This window comes from Carassius auratus, chromosome 11, assembly GCF_003368295.1.
Source record: "Carassius auratus strain Wakin chromosome 11, ASM336829v1, whole genome shotgun sequence".
Taxonomy (NCBI): Eukaryota; Metazoa; Chordata; class Actinopteri; order Cypriniformes; family Cyprinidae; genus Carassius; species Carassius auratus.
In genome coordinates, this window is record NC_039253.1 from 2,184,578 (window position 1) to 2,199,353 (window position 14,776).

Below are 14,776 nucleotides of genomic sequence, written 5' to 3' on the forward strand. Positions count from 1 at the left end.
GTTGTGACTCGTGACATTACTGCCAGATTCAAACGTCTTTCGCGTTGGTTGGCGCTGAGCCAGATACGGACGAGCTCAACGCTGTCACAACTACTGTGCAGTGTTTTCAACCTCATAATGTTTATTTTAGATTTCAGACATTTAAATACACATAAGCACTGGTAAAACAACAGCCTACATTTGGAGTTTGTAAAATACACACTGATGTCTGCGGAAGCAAGTGCTAGTGTCGCGTTGGTTGGCGCTGAGACAGAGACGGGCGAGCTCAGCGCTGTCACTCAGCGCCGTCATATATCACAACTATGCAGTGTTTTCAACCTCACATTGTTTATTTTAGATTTCAGACATTTAAATAGGCTACACATAAGCACTGGTAAAACAATAGCCTACATTTAGAGTCTGTGAAAGCAGCAAAAATAATCTATTCAAATATAATTTGTTTTCTTTTTATTTATTATATTATTTAAAATCCCATGCTACGTGTACTGTGTTAAGCACTTAGCACTTATATATCATTGCTCTTTTTGTTGTTTTTGATTGCTTCCACTGTCTTCATCTGTAAGTCGCTTTGGATAAAAGCGTCTGCTAAATGAATAAATTTAAATTTAAATTTAAATAATTTTCCGACGTGTGTTTTTCATATTAAACGACCAAACACACTCACATACACATATTTGAGAATCGGAATATAGGATAGTTGATGACATGGTAAGTAAGTTTGTGAATATTTCGAATAAAAAAGGAAAAACGAAATGAAGGATAGCCTACATCTGTTATACAGTGTTATTATTGTGGCTGCGGTGTCACGTGACAAATATGACGCGTTGCCATGGAAACATTAAGGGGGAACGTTCTAAAATAACTGTCGCCTTGAAAAATCTTATTCTCTGGAGTCCGTTAGAATATTTTAAATTTAAGTGTGAAAGGGTTAGTTATTCATAATAAATGACACTGGCTTATCTTTTGTTGACTGTGTGATTTCCTGATGTGGGTATTAAGTCACATGGAAAATACAGTTGTTTAAATTTAAAGCAAGGGGCGTGGTTTTATCCAACCCCGCGCCATTCGGTGTCTGTTGAGAAAATATCTGAACGTGTGATATTATCAGCAATTCAGTTTCAGCTAAAATGTGAATTATCATTAATATTCAACAATGGACATAAGAAAGTATATGCAGCGTATTTCAGATCATAAAAAGGACACTGAAAGTGTGATTGAGAGTACAGTTGATGAAGATGACAGCCATCAAAATGCAGCTGCATTTTTTGATGAGCACCAACACTCAGAGCCAGCAGCACCCAGCACGAGTGTCGACCTGGACAGCCAGGCCCAAGCGGCAGTCCCGTCTCAACCCCAACCTCCTCTGCTGCTGCTGCCTAATGACCTCGGAACAGAGAGCCCAGTCCAGGTCTGCCTGCAGTCGTACCCAGGTCGTATGTTCAATAGCAGGAAACGTTCATTCTGCAGTGGTTGGTTTAAAGGAAGGGAATGGCTGGAATATTCACGTTCCGCCGATTCAGCCTTTTGTTTTCCATGTAGAAAGTTCAGTTTGGGCCCTAATGCTGACAAGGCCTTCACGCTAAGTGGCTACTCTAACTGGAGACATGCAATGGATTCTTCAAAGGGATTTTCCAGGCATGCGCATTCAAAAGAGCACTTAAAATGCATGGCGCTGTGGAAGGAAAAGGAAACACGCAGCACAGCAGGAACAGAGGTGTCAACTCTGGTTAATTCAAGACAGCTGGATAGAAATCGCAAGTATTTTTCTGCAATTGTTGACATAATTGAGTTTCTTGTTTCAAACGCGCTGCCTTTCAGGGGTTCGTTGGATGCTTTTGACACAATGGGAGAGGGGGGCAGTGGCCTTTTTTTGTCCATGATGGATTATACTCTCCGAAAAGACACAGAACTTGCTGAAGTGTATCGCACTATACCTGCCAATGCCAGATACACATCGCATGACATTCAAAATGAAATTATTGGACTTATGAGTGAACTTTTAACTGAGGAAATTGTTAAAGATGTAGGAAATTCATGGTACACGTTAAAGGCAGATGGTACCCAAGATGCCAAAGGCCATGAAAACATCTCCATCGTCATTCGCTACCTGAACGAAAAAAACGAAGTTCACGAGCGGCTGTTGTGTGTGGCAACAACTGAAAACTTTGATGCACTGTCGTTAACTAATGTGGTCTTAACAGAGATAACACGTGCTGGTCTGAGCACAGAAAAAATTCTAAGTCAATGCTATGATGGGGCCAACGTGATGTCGGGGAAGAAGGGGGGGATGCAAAAGATTCTACAGGATAAATTGAACAGAGAAGTGCCATACATTCACTGTTTCAACCATCAGTTACATTTGGTGGTGGTGCGCGCAATGTCAGTAGAGAATGCACTGGAGCATTTTTTTAATGTGTGTGACAACCTGTATAAATTTGTGAAGAAACCGACAGTAGCTGCCCAATACAATGGCGAAATGTTGAAAAGACTTCTCGATCAAAGGTGGACAGGTCACCTGGCAACAGCGTCTGTCATAGTAAGAAGCTATGACAACATTGTGAATTTTTTGTCTGACATAGGTTTGCGACACGCAAACAGAGCGTACAGCACAGACATAAAGCTGGAGGCTGCAGGCTTGATGAAGTCGGTATCTGAAGCGGATTTTAAGTTCATTGCTTTGATGGTACACAAGATCCTCCTTCTCCTAGATCCCGCAAACAAGATACTTCAGGCCAAAGAAACTGATCTGTACACTGGCCTAAAACTTGTGCATAGTGTGTGCGAATGCATTAAGAATCTCCGGTGTGACAGTGAGTTTGAAGCATTGTGGGCACAATGCAATGACGAGCAACAAGCGAATTCTTCCAAACGGGCAAGATACTTGACCAAGGGTCTAGAGCAGTTTGTAGTGGAAAGTTCCTGTGGACAGAGTGATGAAGCAGATGAAACAGAATGCAAAAGACTTTTCTTCAGTACTTTGGATACTGTCATTGGAGAAATGTCAGCACGGTTCAGTGAGCGTAACAGCCAATTGGTTGAAGCCCTGTGTGCTCTCGACCCTGGAAGCAATGACTTTCTGGACAGTTCAATGGTTAAACCACTCTTGGACCTAACCAAAACAGAAATTGTGGATGCTGAATTCACTGTGGCTCGACAGTTTATACGGACTGAAACTGCTCTTTCTAACAGGGAGAAATGGACCACCCTGGATGTACTGCAAACGTTTTCTGGGGCTCTAGCTGCAATGCCAACCGTTTATATTGCGCTCAGACATGGAATAACTTTTGGGGCATCTACTGCCACCTGTGAAAACTCTTTTTCGACCCTCACTAATGTGTTCACTCAGCACAGACGAAGCATGTCACATCAGAGGAAAGCGCAACTTATCCAGTTGGCATTTGAACGTGATCTAACTGTAAAATTCAAAGAGAAAGAATGGCATGAAAGGTTACTAAGGAGATTCAGTGCCAAATCAAGGAGACTGCAGCTCTTCTAAATATAAGGCATGATCTATCATCATTACACTGTTTAAAATTTGCTAGTCTCTGATTACCTGCAGTTGCATATGTAGTGTTTTAGGGAGCGTTGTATTTAAAAATCTGTCGTTGTAAAGCGAGATCTCAGTGTGTATTAATCATTGATGGTGTAATAAAGTTAAGCCCCCTTAACAATTTCACATGCCCCCTCAGTCATTTCATCCTGCAGCCGGGCCTGCATTGACTTAACATTGAAATCACTCGCGCCAGATGCTCTATTTGCTTCTGGTGTGAACGCACCATAAGAGCTGGATAGTGTTCTGTTTATTGTGCAGTAACTTTAGGCCTAATATACAGTTACAGAGATTTGCACTAACGGCCAGGTTTCCCTTTGTTTCTTTTTACCCAAGTTTAAATGAGTTTGTCTTAATTTTGTACTTGAATTCTATTTTCAATATTTATTTTTTAATTTTTTTTTATTTCTATGCATATCATATGGCAGGCTGCAATCTATTGAGTTCAAATATATACAACATTTTCTAAAATACTTAGTATTTTTATTCTTCAATCAGTTAATAATAAACTTTTTTAAATAAGTTGAGCTCAAAACGCACTTTCAGTCAGAAGCGAGTGTATGATATAATTTGATCCGATGTGGATTATAATTTTCATACAAGGCAGAAATATTTTTAAGCAATGCAAAATTTGCACGCTAGGCATTAACGTTACCATTGTAAACAAGGTAAATGTGACCGGTTGAAGAAATCAGACATTATCGATGGGCATATATTTTTAACACAGAGGCAGACAAGCCTTAACAATTTAAAATATTTAATCTTTCTGATTGTTATTAGGGTGGTTGACAAGCCAGAGGGCCCCTGGTGTACCAACACATCATTATTAACAAAAAACTCAAAAATCATTAAATGTGAAGTGTCTGGACTTCATATCAATCTATCATAAAATGTACAATTTTACCAAACCACCAGCTGTGACTTAGCCTGCATATCAGATGGCCATTCACACACACACACACACACACACACACCTGTAACAATGAATTCAGAATTTTCATTCTGAAAAAAAGGGGCACTGGGGGGTGGGTACTTGTTAATACAAATTATAGTGTTGTTAAATATACAAATTAAAAGAGAAGACAGCACAAAACTGTACACTTTTACTGTCAGCTAACCATGTATTCATTTCTGCCAGACTGTGAAAAGCAGAAACACATGAGAATGGAAGGTACTCTTTTACTTTAAAAACAGTTTTTGGCTTGTCAAAGTAACATTTTAGCATAACAGATGCAATGGTTGTTACACCAAAATAAATGTATCCAGGTCTAAAAATATTTATGATACATATAGGTGATTTTAGCAACATATTAAACCATGCAAATCATTTAGCTAAATATTATATGTTGTAAATCGAGTCTGCATTTCAACTTACCCCACCATACGGCATTGTAGCTAATAATATGGTTTTATTAAAATGTTCTATAGATTACTAGTATCAAGACAAGTAATTATAATGGGAAATATACTTAATTACAAGAATTAAAGTGACAAACTGCTAAATATTCTATATGATGATTTACATGCTTGCTCGCTGGAGCTTTGTATTCATGTTTAAAATGTTGAACTGCCTTTAGCCTCCCTTCGCTCCTACTCTCTGTCTGTCTACTTTTTTGTTAAGGTTTTTTTTTGTGTGCCAACAACAGCAAATTTTGTGTTATTTATATTAGATCTGTGCAAATCATTGCCAACAAAAAATACAAAAACAAACTACCAAATTACTAATTCAGCGAATCATCCACTGACTGTAATGTGGATTGAAATGCATCTACCTGTTAATGCAACAGAACTGTGGTCTTTACTCTAGAGAGCACAGATCGTGAGAAATGCTGTTGAGCGGGTGGGAAAACACACAGCGGATCTTTAGTGAGCGGGAACATAAAGTTTTGAGCTGGGGTTAATGGGGGAATTAGTAAGAGGGCCAACTCAGCCAATGAGGCATTGCAATAGTCTGGTTTGGCCGAATGTAGTGGTTTGAAAGGGAGGACCACCGTAGGATCCTAAGGACTTTTGACAAGTCCCAGATTGGTATGGTCTGAGGACGAGTAGGGTTAAATCTCCAGGCACCTTTCAAGAACTTAAAAATCAGATCATTTCTACCAATCAAATGGCAGGCTTCGAGGGAATGATCCGCTGTAATAGCTCCCACATAAACTTTGAGAGTGGAATTGTCCATAGGCCAGAAAATCTCACTGTATTGAGAAAGAAGATGGGCAGTGAGAGCTGTCATCCGAGGCGAAGAGGTATACCTGTGCCTTCCTAAAAACAGACCAGATTTCTTGAACCATATGAGGATGTAGGGTCCATTCTTCTGGAGCCACATTGCCTCTGTGCCTAGAATAGGAGGCGCCGAGTCAACCTTGAAAGGGAGTTGCTGTGAAAAATGGAGGACCAGAATAAAAATCTCCGGCTGCATAAACGGTTTAGAGTAGTCTTAAAATTTTGTGATCTACTATTTTTTCTTCAAGTCTGGTCATAACTTTTTTAATTCAGTAATGAAATGGTAGATTGGTTTTATTAATGGTAACAAGACACAATCTAAAGATTGTGGCTAAGTTTATGCAACTGGCCCATGAATTCATCCAGCTGAAATGTTGAACCATGTGAATGCCATCTGTGTCATATTTCCTGTGACATATTTTCCACACAACCTTTCCAATCTCATATCTGCATGAGCTTTTATTAAATGAGAGGTAAAATACTGTATAGCGATTGATTGGGCATGATCTCGTACATCACCAACAAAAGATACGGGAAATGTTTTCTCCTTCCTTGCATGTTGTTCTATATTAAGTGATTTACATGGAACCTGTCCTTATCTGTCATTAGGTAGAAGCTCATGCAAATGTCAGCACAGGCAGGTTGTTTAACACCCTTTTTTTTTTAAATCCACAGATACAATTACAAAACCACTTCCTGTCAGATTCCTATGTTGACAAAGTTCATAAAAGCACAAGACTGAATACAGATAAACCAGTGTCCAGCAAGGAACATCTCAGTTGGGCACGAAACGAAAGAGAAGAACCATTAAGATCATTTAGTACACTTACAGGAGATCAAGAGAAGAAATGAACAATCAAGGACCATCAGTCGGAAGAATAAACCCTGCGTTCACTAACCCTCAGGATGAACAGGACAATCTGGAGAAGTCAAGGATGGGTCAGTCTGTGCCACCTCCGTACTATCCCAACGCAGGATACCAGATTCCAAGGGCCAATCTCAATCCCATTCCTTCTGGATATCCAAACCAACCGTACGGAGCTCCAGGAGGAGATCAGGGCCAGTATGTCTATCCAGGGATGGCTGTGTATCCCCAAGTAGGATATGATGGTCAAACTGGGGTCACAGTTCAGCCCACTGTGGTCATGACTACAGTTGTAATGGCTGCTCCGGATTATTTGGGCTACTCCATCTTCACCATGCTGTGCTGCTGTTTACCTCTGGGCATCGCTGCTGTTGTCTACTCGTGCTACGTAAGTATTCATTCTAGAAGAATTTTTTGTGCTTCATGTGTATATTTCAATCAAACAATCTCCTAAATCAAGAATCCAAATGGCTCATTGTGTTTTAATGAAGAATAAACTGCCCTGCACACTGTCCCTCTGTGCATGCAAGAATTACAATATTTATTGAGATACATACATTTGGTCTGATACCCGGATGCAATTTTATATATTTAGTAGGGTTTTTTTCTAACAATATATATAAATGAGAAACTCTAACATAACATTACATTTTAAAATCACATAAAATGTGTTGAAAACAAACATAAAATGACCTAAATAAAAGATTTTATTACATTTATTAAAATTCGTACACTAAATATTAAAACTGTCAGCTGTTTGAATTTTACTTTAATGTTTAATCTTACAATGGGCTATAATTACATGGGCTGAAATGTAGTAAACTTCTTGTAGCTTCTGGATAGGAGTTTTTGAACTCACTTCAGTATGCTTGACATCTGTTTTCACAGACTCGAGATGCTAACTTGGCTGGACAGCGAGAGTTAGCGATGAGCCACTCCAGAGTGGCATTTATCCTGAACAATGTGGCTCTCGGTATCGGCCTCACAATCACTGCAGTGATCATTATCCTCATATTTACAGTAGCAATAAGGCATTCTTGAACATTTGGGGATGACCAACTTGTGTTGTGTTTTCTTTTTTAAAATGTTGACTAATGTTTGTAATGACTTATTTGCAACTTCTGGCTCTCTTTCAGCTTCAAACTTAATGCTAGATGATTTCTGTGAACATTAAACCGTCTACTTTGATTTGATTGGCCATCCCAATTATTTTGTCATTGATGAAAGTGTTGGCTTTTTTTCTTCAGTAGAAAATCAGTGAATGGATTTCAAATATTGGGAGGGATAGTTATGAACAGATGCTGTATTCTGCTTCGAATGCAGCTATTCATACTGTTACCAAGTCATTGATTTTGTGGAAGAAAAGACAATTATTTTTCAGACCCTTTGAGGGAATAATCTTATGTACAGTTATATTTTATTTCTTGTTATATTAAATGCAGGAAGACTGATCTATTTGAATAGTAGAAACTAAACTGCTTTTCACTTAGTGCTGATTTAAAACGTTCCCATTTTTTTCTTTTTTAAATTACACAATCAAATAAAGTGTTGAAATTTAAAGGAAATAGATTTGTTCTGGTTTTAAAGTTTTATATGTATAAACACATAATCTAAAATCAAAAGATATTTTGCATTAAATGCATACACTTTTTTTCTGGTTATCTACAAGGTATGTTTTCTGTTTGTGATTGGAAGTAAATAATGGTTTGATCTGCTTATTATGATCTTATTAAATGTAATATGCACATATCAATGCAAAGATCTTATAACACTGTAAAATGTAAATTTGTTCAGTTTACTTAAAATTGTACTAATCTGTTTCCTTGATGAATAAAAAAACCCACTATACTAATAACACAGGCCTCCTCATGTTTACACCCCTCAGCTCTTAATGTGTCGTGTTTCCTTCTTGAGCTGCAGTAAAAAAAGAAAATCACTTTTTTTAATAGTGACACACAGTATTAAGAACCAATGGTATGTAAACTTTTAAATTGTGTATTTTTTATAGATTCAGTTATCATTTTGTCCTTTGGAGAATATATAAACATTCGTTATGTGAAATAGCTTATTCAGGACATCATTAAACAACTACATGCAATTTTCATGTTCCCTCTTATTATTAACATTTTGCAAGAGGCATGTAAATGTATGACCACAACTGTATATCTGACAAGAATCTGACATGAATTTGTCAAGTACTTGGGTATTATAATAATAATAATTGTTGCACTTCATTTTACAGTACGTGTACTAACATGTACTCATAGTATACTTACAGTGTATTTATCTAAGAAAGTTCTGGTAATACAAGGTAACTACATGGGGTAGGGTTAGGGGTAGGTTCAGGGTTAGTACCTAGTTATTACATAGTTATTGTAATTACTATAGTAAGTACATAGTATGTACATGAGGAACAGGACTGTAAAATAAAGTGCTAATTCTTCCTTTAACAGAACAAAGCATACACTGTCACTTACTAAATTAGTCTACATTACATTTTCATATATTTACATATGCAAACAATACACATTTTGGTTTTTGCATACTACATGCAAACATTGTGTGTTGCAAAGGCAAGAAAAGTCAAAGAAGTGGAAGACAAATGCAGGGGATGCCTTAAAGGGATAGCTCATCCAAAAAATGTAAATTTAAGTTTATCTGCTTACCCCCAGGGCATCCGAGATGTAGGTGACTTTGTTTCTTCAGTAGAATACAAACATATATTTTTAACACAAATGTTGGCAGTCTGTCAGTCTTACAGTGGAAGTGGATGGAAATCACGGCTAAAACATACAATAAAAAAAAGAAAGAAGCATCTTCTGCTTCTTGCTTTATGGTGGATCACAGACTTTTAAGTGTGTCCACTTGAGAGATAGGTGGCAGTAATGCACTTAAGTCTGCAATCAGTCATAAAGCAAGAAGAAGAAGACACATCATGCACATGCTGCTGAAAATACCCAACAGTTCATTATTATAACAGCTGGAAAATGAGATTTTGGGGGTTTGTCTTAAAAAAAGTGTGTATCGCTTTAAATGAAAATGAGTTGCATTGCCTCCCTCCTATCTCCTGAATATCACACTGAATAAGAATGGCAGGCCAGTGAGACTGACTTGGTTTTTAAAGGGAATTAAAAAAATGAGTAGTGGGTGGATTTTTATCATGGTGGGATGGTTGTGTTCACACACTGTTAAGACACATTTCTGTCCAAACAACATGTAAAAGTGGATTTTGCATAAAAGTTAACCTTTTAAAGAACTCTTTGACCACCTCCCTGTCCCCAAATGCATGTATGAAATAACCATGACTGTTGATTTGAGTATTGGAACTGTGGTATAGCCAAATGACAAAGCAGTCTAACAGTCTGTCAGGCCAAAGACTGCACAGGGAATGACCCAGGTACCTAGTATATTCACTTTTCAATGAAATGTGTTGTCCAAGATACTTATTTTAGACTGGATGCAGCATATGCCTTATATTCTTGATGCTGGAGCGATGCATGCAAATTTGTGCTTTGCAACGATGTTTGACATTTGATTGGTGAAGTCACTATCAGCAGATGCAAACTGAGTATAGTGATATGCCGAATTCTCTAGACCCATTAGCTGATTTCCATGCTGATTTCAGATAATATATGGTTAATTTAACTGACATAGACTGATATAGAAGACTTTTGGTATACAAAGGCTGTACACTCACATACACTCTTAAAAATAAAGGTGCTTCATGATGCCATAGAAAAACCTTTTTGTCTAAATGATTCCTTAAAAAATGAAGAACCTTTCTTTTTCACTAAAGTCAGTGCTTTAAGTGGGCCGGTATTCACCGGTACTCAGTACCGCCACTTCCAAATATAGCTCTTGAGTGTACCGCCACCTCTCCGTGCGCCCAGAACGTGCTTTTAGTGTACCAGTAAGTTCATTTGGACATCTGTTTTAATAGAGGTTTTAATCCTTTGCCTGCGCTGCCGCTTTTCAGAGCGCCTTTCAAAATGCACACTTCCTAATTTGTCCCACCGAGAGCAGAGACTACATTACCCATACACCCTTGAGTTTTACAAGTGGAAAGCGCATGAGTCGCTTTTTCTGCTGTCATTGTCAACGACTCAACATGGCAGGAGAGAGTGTGTGAAACGCGTACACTCAGACGCAAGCTAATGAAGTAATGCAGTAGCTCTTTCTTAGGGTATTTTTTCAAAATCCTTTTGCACATTTTATTTATGTTCAGTAGTTCTTTCTAGCTCAAGCAAATCCACAAACTAATAAAAGGATTTATTATTAAGGTCGCCTGTTGACTGCTGTATATAAAACCCCTTCAATATAGTTGTTTTTACCTCAGGGGATGAGGGGAGTCATCAAAAAAAAAAAAAAAATTCTCTATAATAGAGTACCGGTACCTCTTTTGGGCCACTTAAAGCACTGATTTGAGTCAGTTTGGGGTTCACGAATCATAGCTGTACATGGATAGGCATTTTTAACTAATTTAGTAGCTAATTCTAATTACGTTTTCCAAGCGTGTTCAGGTGTGTTATGTGAACTCATATTTTTTTGCTTTAATGATATGCCTTTTAACAGTATCAAGTATATTCAAAAACTAAACAAATCGTGCCTAAAAAGTGCACAGATCTAGGCTAATGTAAAGTTACATGATAAAAGTCATACTAGTGCGCGTGTGCATTTTGAGTGCGTTCTTTCACTGCATTATTCGGAGTATTCAAATGCATTTATGAATGCATGTGAATGATCACAAAATTCAAGATATGGGGGTTAGAAAATGTATATATTTATATCATTTTATGTAGTTAATCAATATCACACGAAGAGTGCCATTTCAGTTTTCTCCAAAAATCTGCATGATTAAAATGTGATATTAAGTTACTACAAACAATAATTTAATTACAAATACAAAATGTTGCAGAATAATGTAATATATGAATGAATAATAGTCTAAAGAACCTTTGTGCCAAAAGGGTTCTTTCTTGTCATTATAGAACCTTTTTAGCATAAAAGGTTCTTTGGAGTTGAGTAAAGAACCCTATGGTTCTATATAGAACCCCAATGAACCCTTTTTTCTAAGAGTTTGTTGTCATAACGTTCAACTTGGAGATTGAAAATGGGTAGAAGGAGAGGAAGAGTAGATATAAGTCATGATCTGCAAGATTAACCACAATCTGATGTGATTCGACCACCTCAGAGAAAACCAGTGTTGAGCTGCTGCAAGAGCTTTAGAAGCACAGCAGCTGTAGTCAAAGAGTTCTCGTGTGTTCTGATTGGTGGATGATGATGACGATGAGATGATAAAGACTAGAGCAATCAAATAGTGAGAGAGTGATCTGATCACCTGGTTATGTTCGTGGATGTTTCGACATGGAAAGCAGTTCGGAATGGAACATTTTATTTGTTAACAACATACTTTTCGTGCCTTAAATTCAGTAACACCGCATCGAGTTAAAACCATCTCAACTTTTCAGAATGCCGCAAGCGCACTACAGGTCATGTGACAAGAACTAAACAGACAGCTTCATCCTCCCGTAACAACGTTGAAAGCTCAAACAAGATGAAGGAACAGCTGATCATAGCTGTATATGGATCGCCATTTTTAAATACATTTAGTAGCAGAGCTACGGCAGGAGCGCTTCAGCCTGAGCGCTTTGGAAAGAAGGAGACAGTGCCTAGCATTTTCCAGGCCTTTTTAGGCGCGATATGTGAACGGCCCCTTAGCAAAATCATGGCAACCCTTTTTCTTCTGCCTTGAATCTTTTCAAGGTCCTGCAGTTATTCACCTCCCTTGACACCTGACGTATGGTTTTTCCCTGTTGCATCTCTTTCACTGCTCTGTCCAACTCCACAAGAGCAGTTGAAGCCCTGTCGGTCTTCTGTTTATAAGTGCGTGGCATAATGGGTTTTCGTCTAAAATTAAGAAGCCAAATAGTTTAACTGCTAAAATGCAAGAGTACAATGTACAATTACAAATTAATATTGTGCTGAAAATAATCATAAGTGGGGGTGAGTTGTGCCACTGCCACAACTTAACCCAGGCCCCTTTGGTACAAATCAACCCATACCCACAAGTATAAAAAAACTAGCATGATCTAGCTGTAAAGAGTTAACCTCATGCTAACTGTATAGACTCATTGTGTAGCTTGGTAAAGCACTAAAACATGTGTGAAATGTTTTCAAACTTTTCTAGAATTGTTCAGACTCTACAATCAAAAAAAAACGTGAACATAGAAATTTTACTTTGAAAGGTAAAAAACAGTTTTTTGAGCTAAAATGTGATTCCCTCTCATGCCATGTGCCTCTCTTCTTTGGAGGATGAGTAAATCATTTGAGTCAGTTCGGGAGTTCGGAGCGGCTTCGTGGATCATTTGAATCATTTCGAGAGTTCGGAGCGGCTTCGCGAATCATTTGAGTCAGTCTGGGGATCGCGAATCATTTGAATCAGTTCGGGAGTTCAAAGCGGGATCACGAATCATTTGAGTCAGTTCGGGAGTTCAAAGCGGGTTCGCGACTCATTTGAGTCAGTCTGGGGATCGCGAATCATTTGAATCAGTTCGCGAGTTCAAAGCGGGATCGCGAATCATTTGAGTCAGTTCGGGAGTTCGTAGCGGGTTCGCGAATCATTTGAGTCAGTCTGGGGATCGCGAATCATTTGAATCAGTTCGGGAGTTCAAAGCGGGATCGCGAATCATTTGAGTCAGTTCGGGAGTTCAAAGCGGGTTCGCGAATCATTTTAGTCAGTCTGGGGATCGCGAATCATTTGAATCAGTTTGGAGATCGCAAATCATTCGAATCAGTTCGGGAGAACAAAGCGGGTTCGCGAATCATTTGAGTCTAAGAGTGTGTTGTCATAACGTTCACCTTGGAGATTGAAAATGTTTCTTTTCTGAGACCCCAGGAGCCCAAATTCAGACCCAGAACAATAAAACCCACAGAAGAGGTGGGAGTTCAAAGGAGGAATCATTATATTACCAAACTGCAGTGAGAGGAAGAGTAGATAAATCATGATCTGCAAGATTAAGCACAATCTGATGTGATTCGACCACCTCAGAGAAAACCAGTGTTGAGCTGCTGCAAGAGCTTTAGAAGCAGAGCAGCTGTGGTCAAAGAGTTCTCATGTGTTCTGATTGGTGGAGGATGATGATGAGTGGATAAAGACTAGAGCAATCAAATAGTCAGAGAGTGATCTGCTCACATGGTTATGTTCGTGGATGTTTCGACGTGGAAAGCAGTTCAAATTGGAAATATTAATATTTTATTTAGATTATAATCTTCAGATTATAAAAAGGTAAGAAAGAGATAGTTCTTTAAATAATATTTGACTGAAAGGTTCTTTGTGGAACCAAAAATTGTTCTTATATGGCATCACTGTGACAAACCTTTTGATCACCTTTATTTTTAATAGTGTACTTGAATATGAATGGGAGGAAGGGCAAGGCTTGGCAGAATAAGTCTTACCTTCAAAATAAAAGTCTCTGCAGCTGCCTTTACAAGCTCCAGTTATAGTGTATAAAAAAATATCTGTGGGGTATTTTAAATTTAAGCTACTTGTAGAACTTCACATATACACTCTGGGGACATCAGAGACATATTTGACATCCTCTAAAAAAGGATCTAATAGGTCACCTTTAAATGACAGTTAAAATACTTTAGACCTGACTCTGACATCAAAAATTAAAATGTGAAAAGTTTTCTCTTACTACACTGTAAAACATAAAATCTGTGACATTTACAGTAAAATACCAGCAGTTGTGGTGGCCAGAACCTCACCCTAAAAAATACTTAAATTCACATTAAAATACCATACTTCATTAACTGATGTAATATTAATAAACCAACATACTGAAGTATTCATATCGGTTTTGAATCATTGTAATGCACTGATAACCTCCAAAAACTGGTGGTGATGAGAGTCACATGATGAACCAAAGCTCATCATAGCTTTTTTTACGAGCTGAGGAGAGCAATACTTATAAAGAACACTGTATATAGTGCAAAAAGTATGGAAACTTCCTATTTACTAATTGACAGGTTTTAACTGTAGCATTTGTACAGTCTTTTACTGTAAAAATCACAATCATTTTACAGTGTATATTAAGTGAATCTACGTAGGTTGCATGACACCCTCATCTTCAAAAACCATA

The 14,776-nt window shown here is 38.0% G+C and overlaps 1 protein-coding gene across 1 annotated transcript; it reads left to right on the forward strand.

The window, feature by feature from the left end:
• The first annotated feature begins 1,153 nt into the window (after positions 1-1,153).
• Positions 1,154-3,496, forward strand: LOC113110553 (zinc finger MYM-type protein 1-like). Its single transcript, XM_026274685.1, has one exon. The coding sequence runs from the start codon at positions 1,154-1,156 to the stop codon at positions 3,494-3,496; it is 2,343 nt and encodes a 780-aa protein (XP_026130470.1).
• The last annotated feature ends 11,280 nt before the right edge of the window (positions 3,497-14,776 follow it).

Coding starts and splice junctions, on each gene's coding strand:
- LOC113110553 (XM_026274685.1), top strand. CDS start 1,154: ATGGACATAAGAAAGTATATGCAGCGTATTTCAGATCATAAAAAGGAC.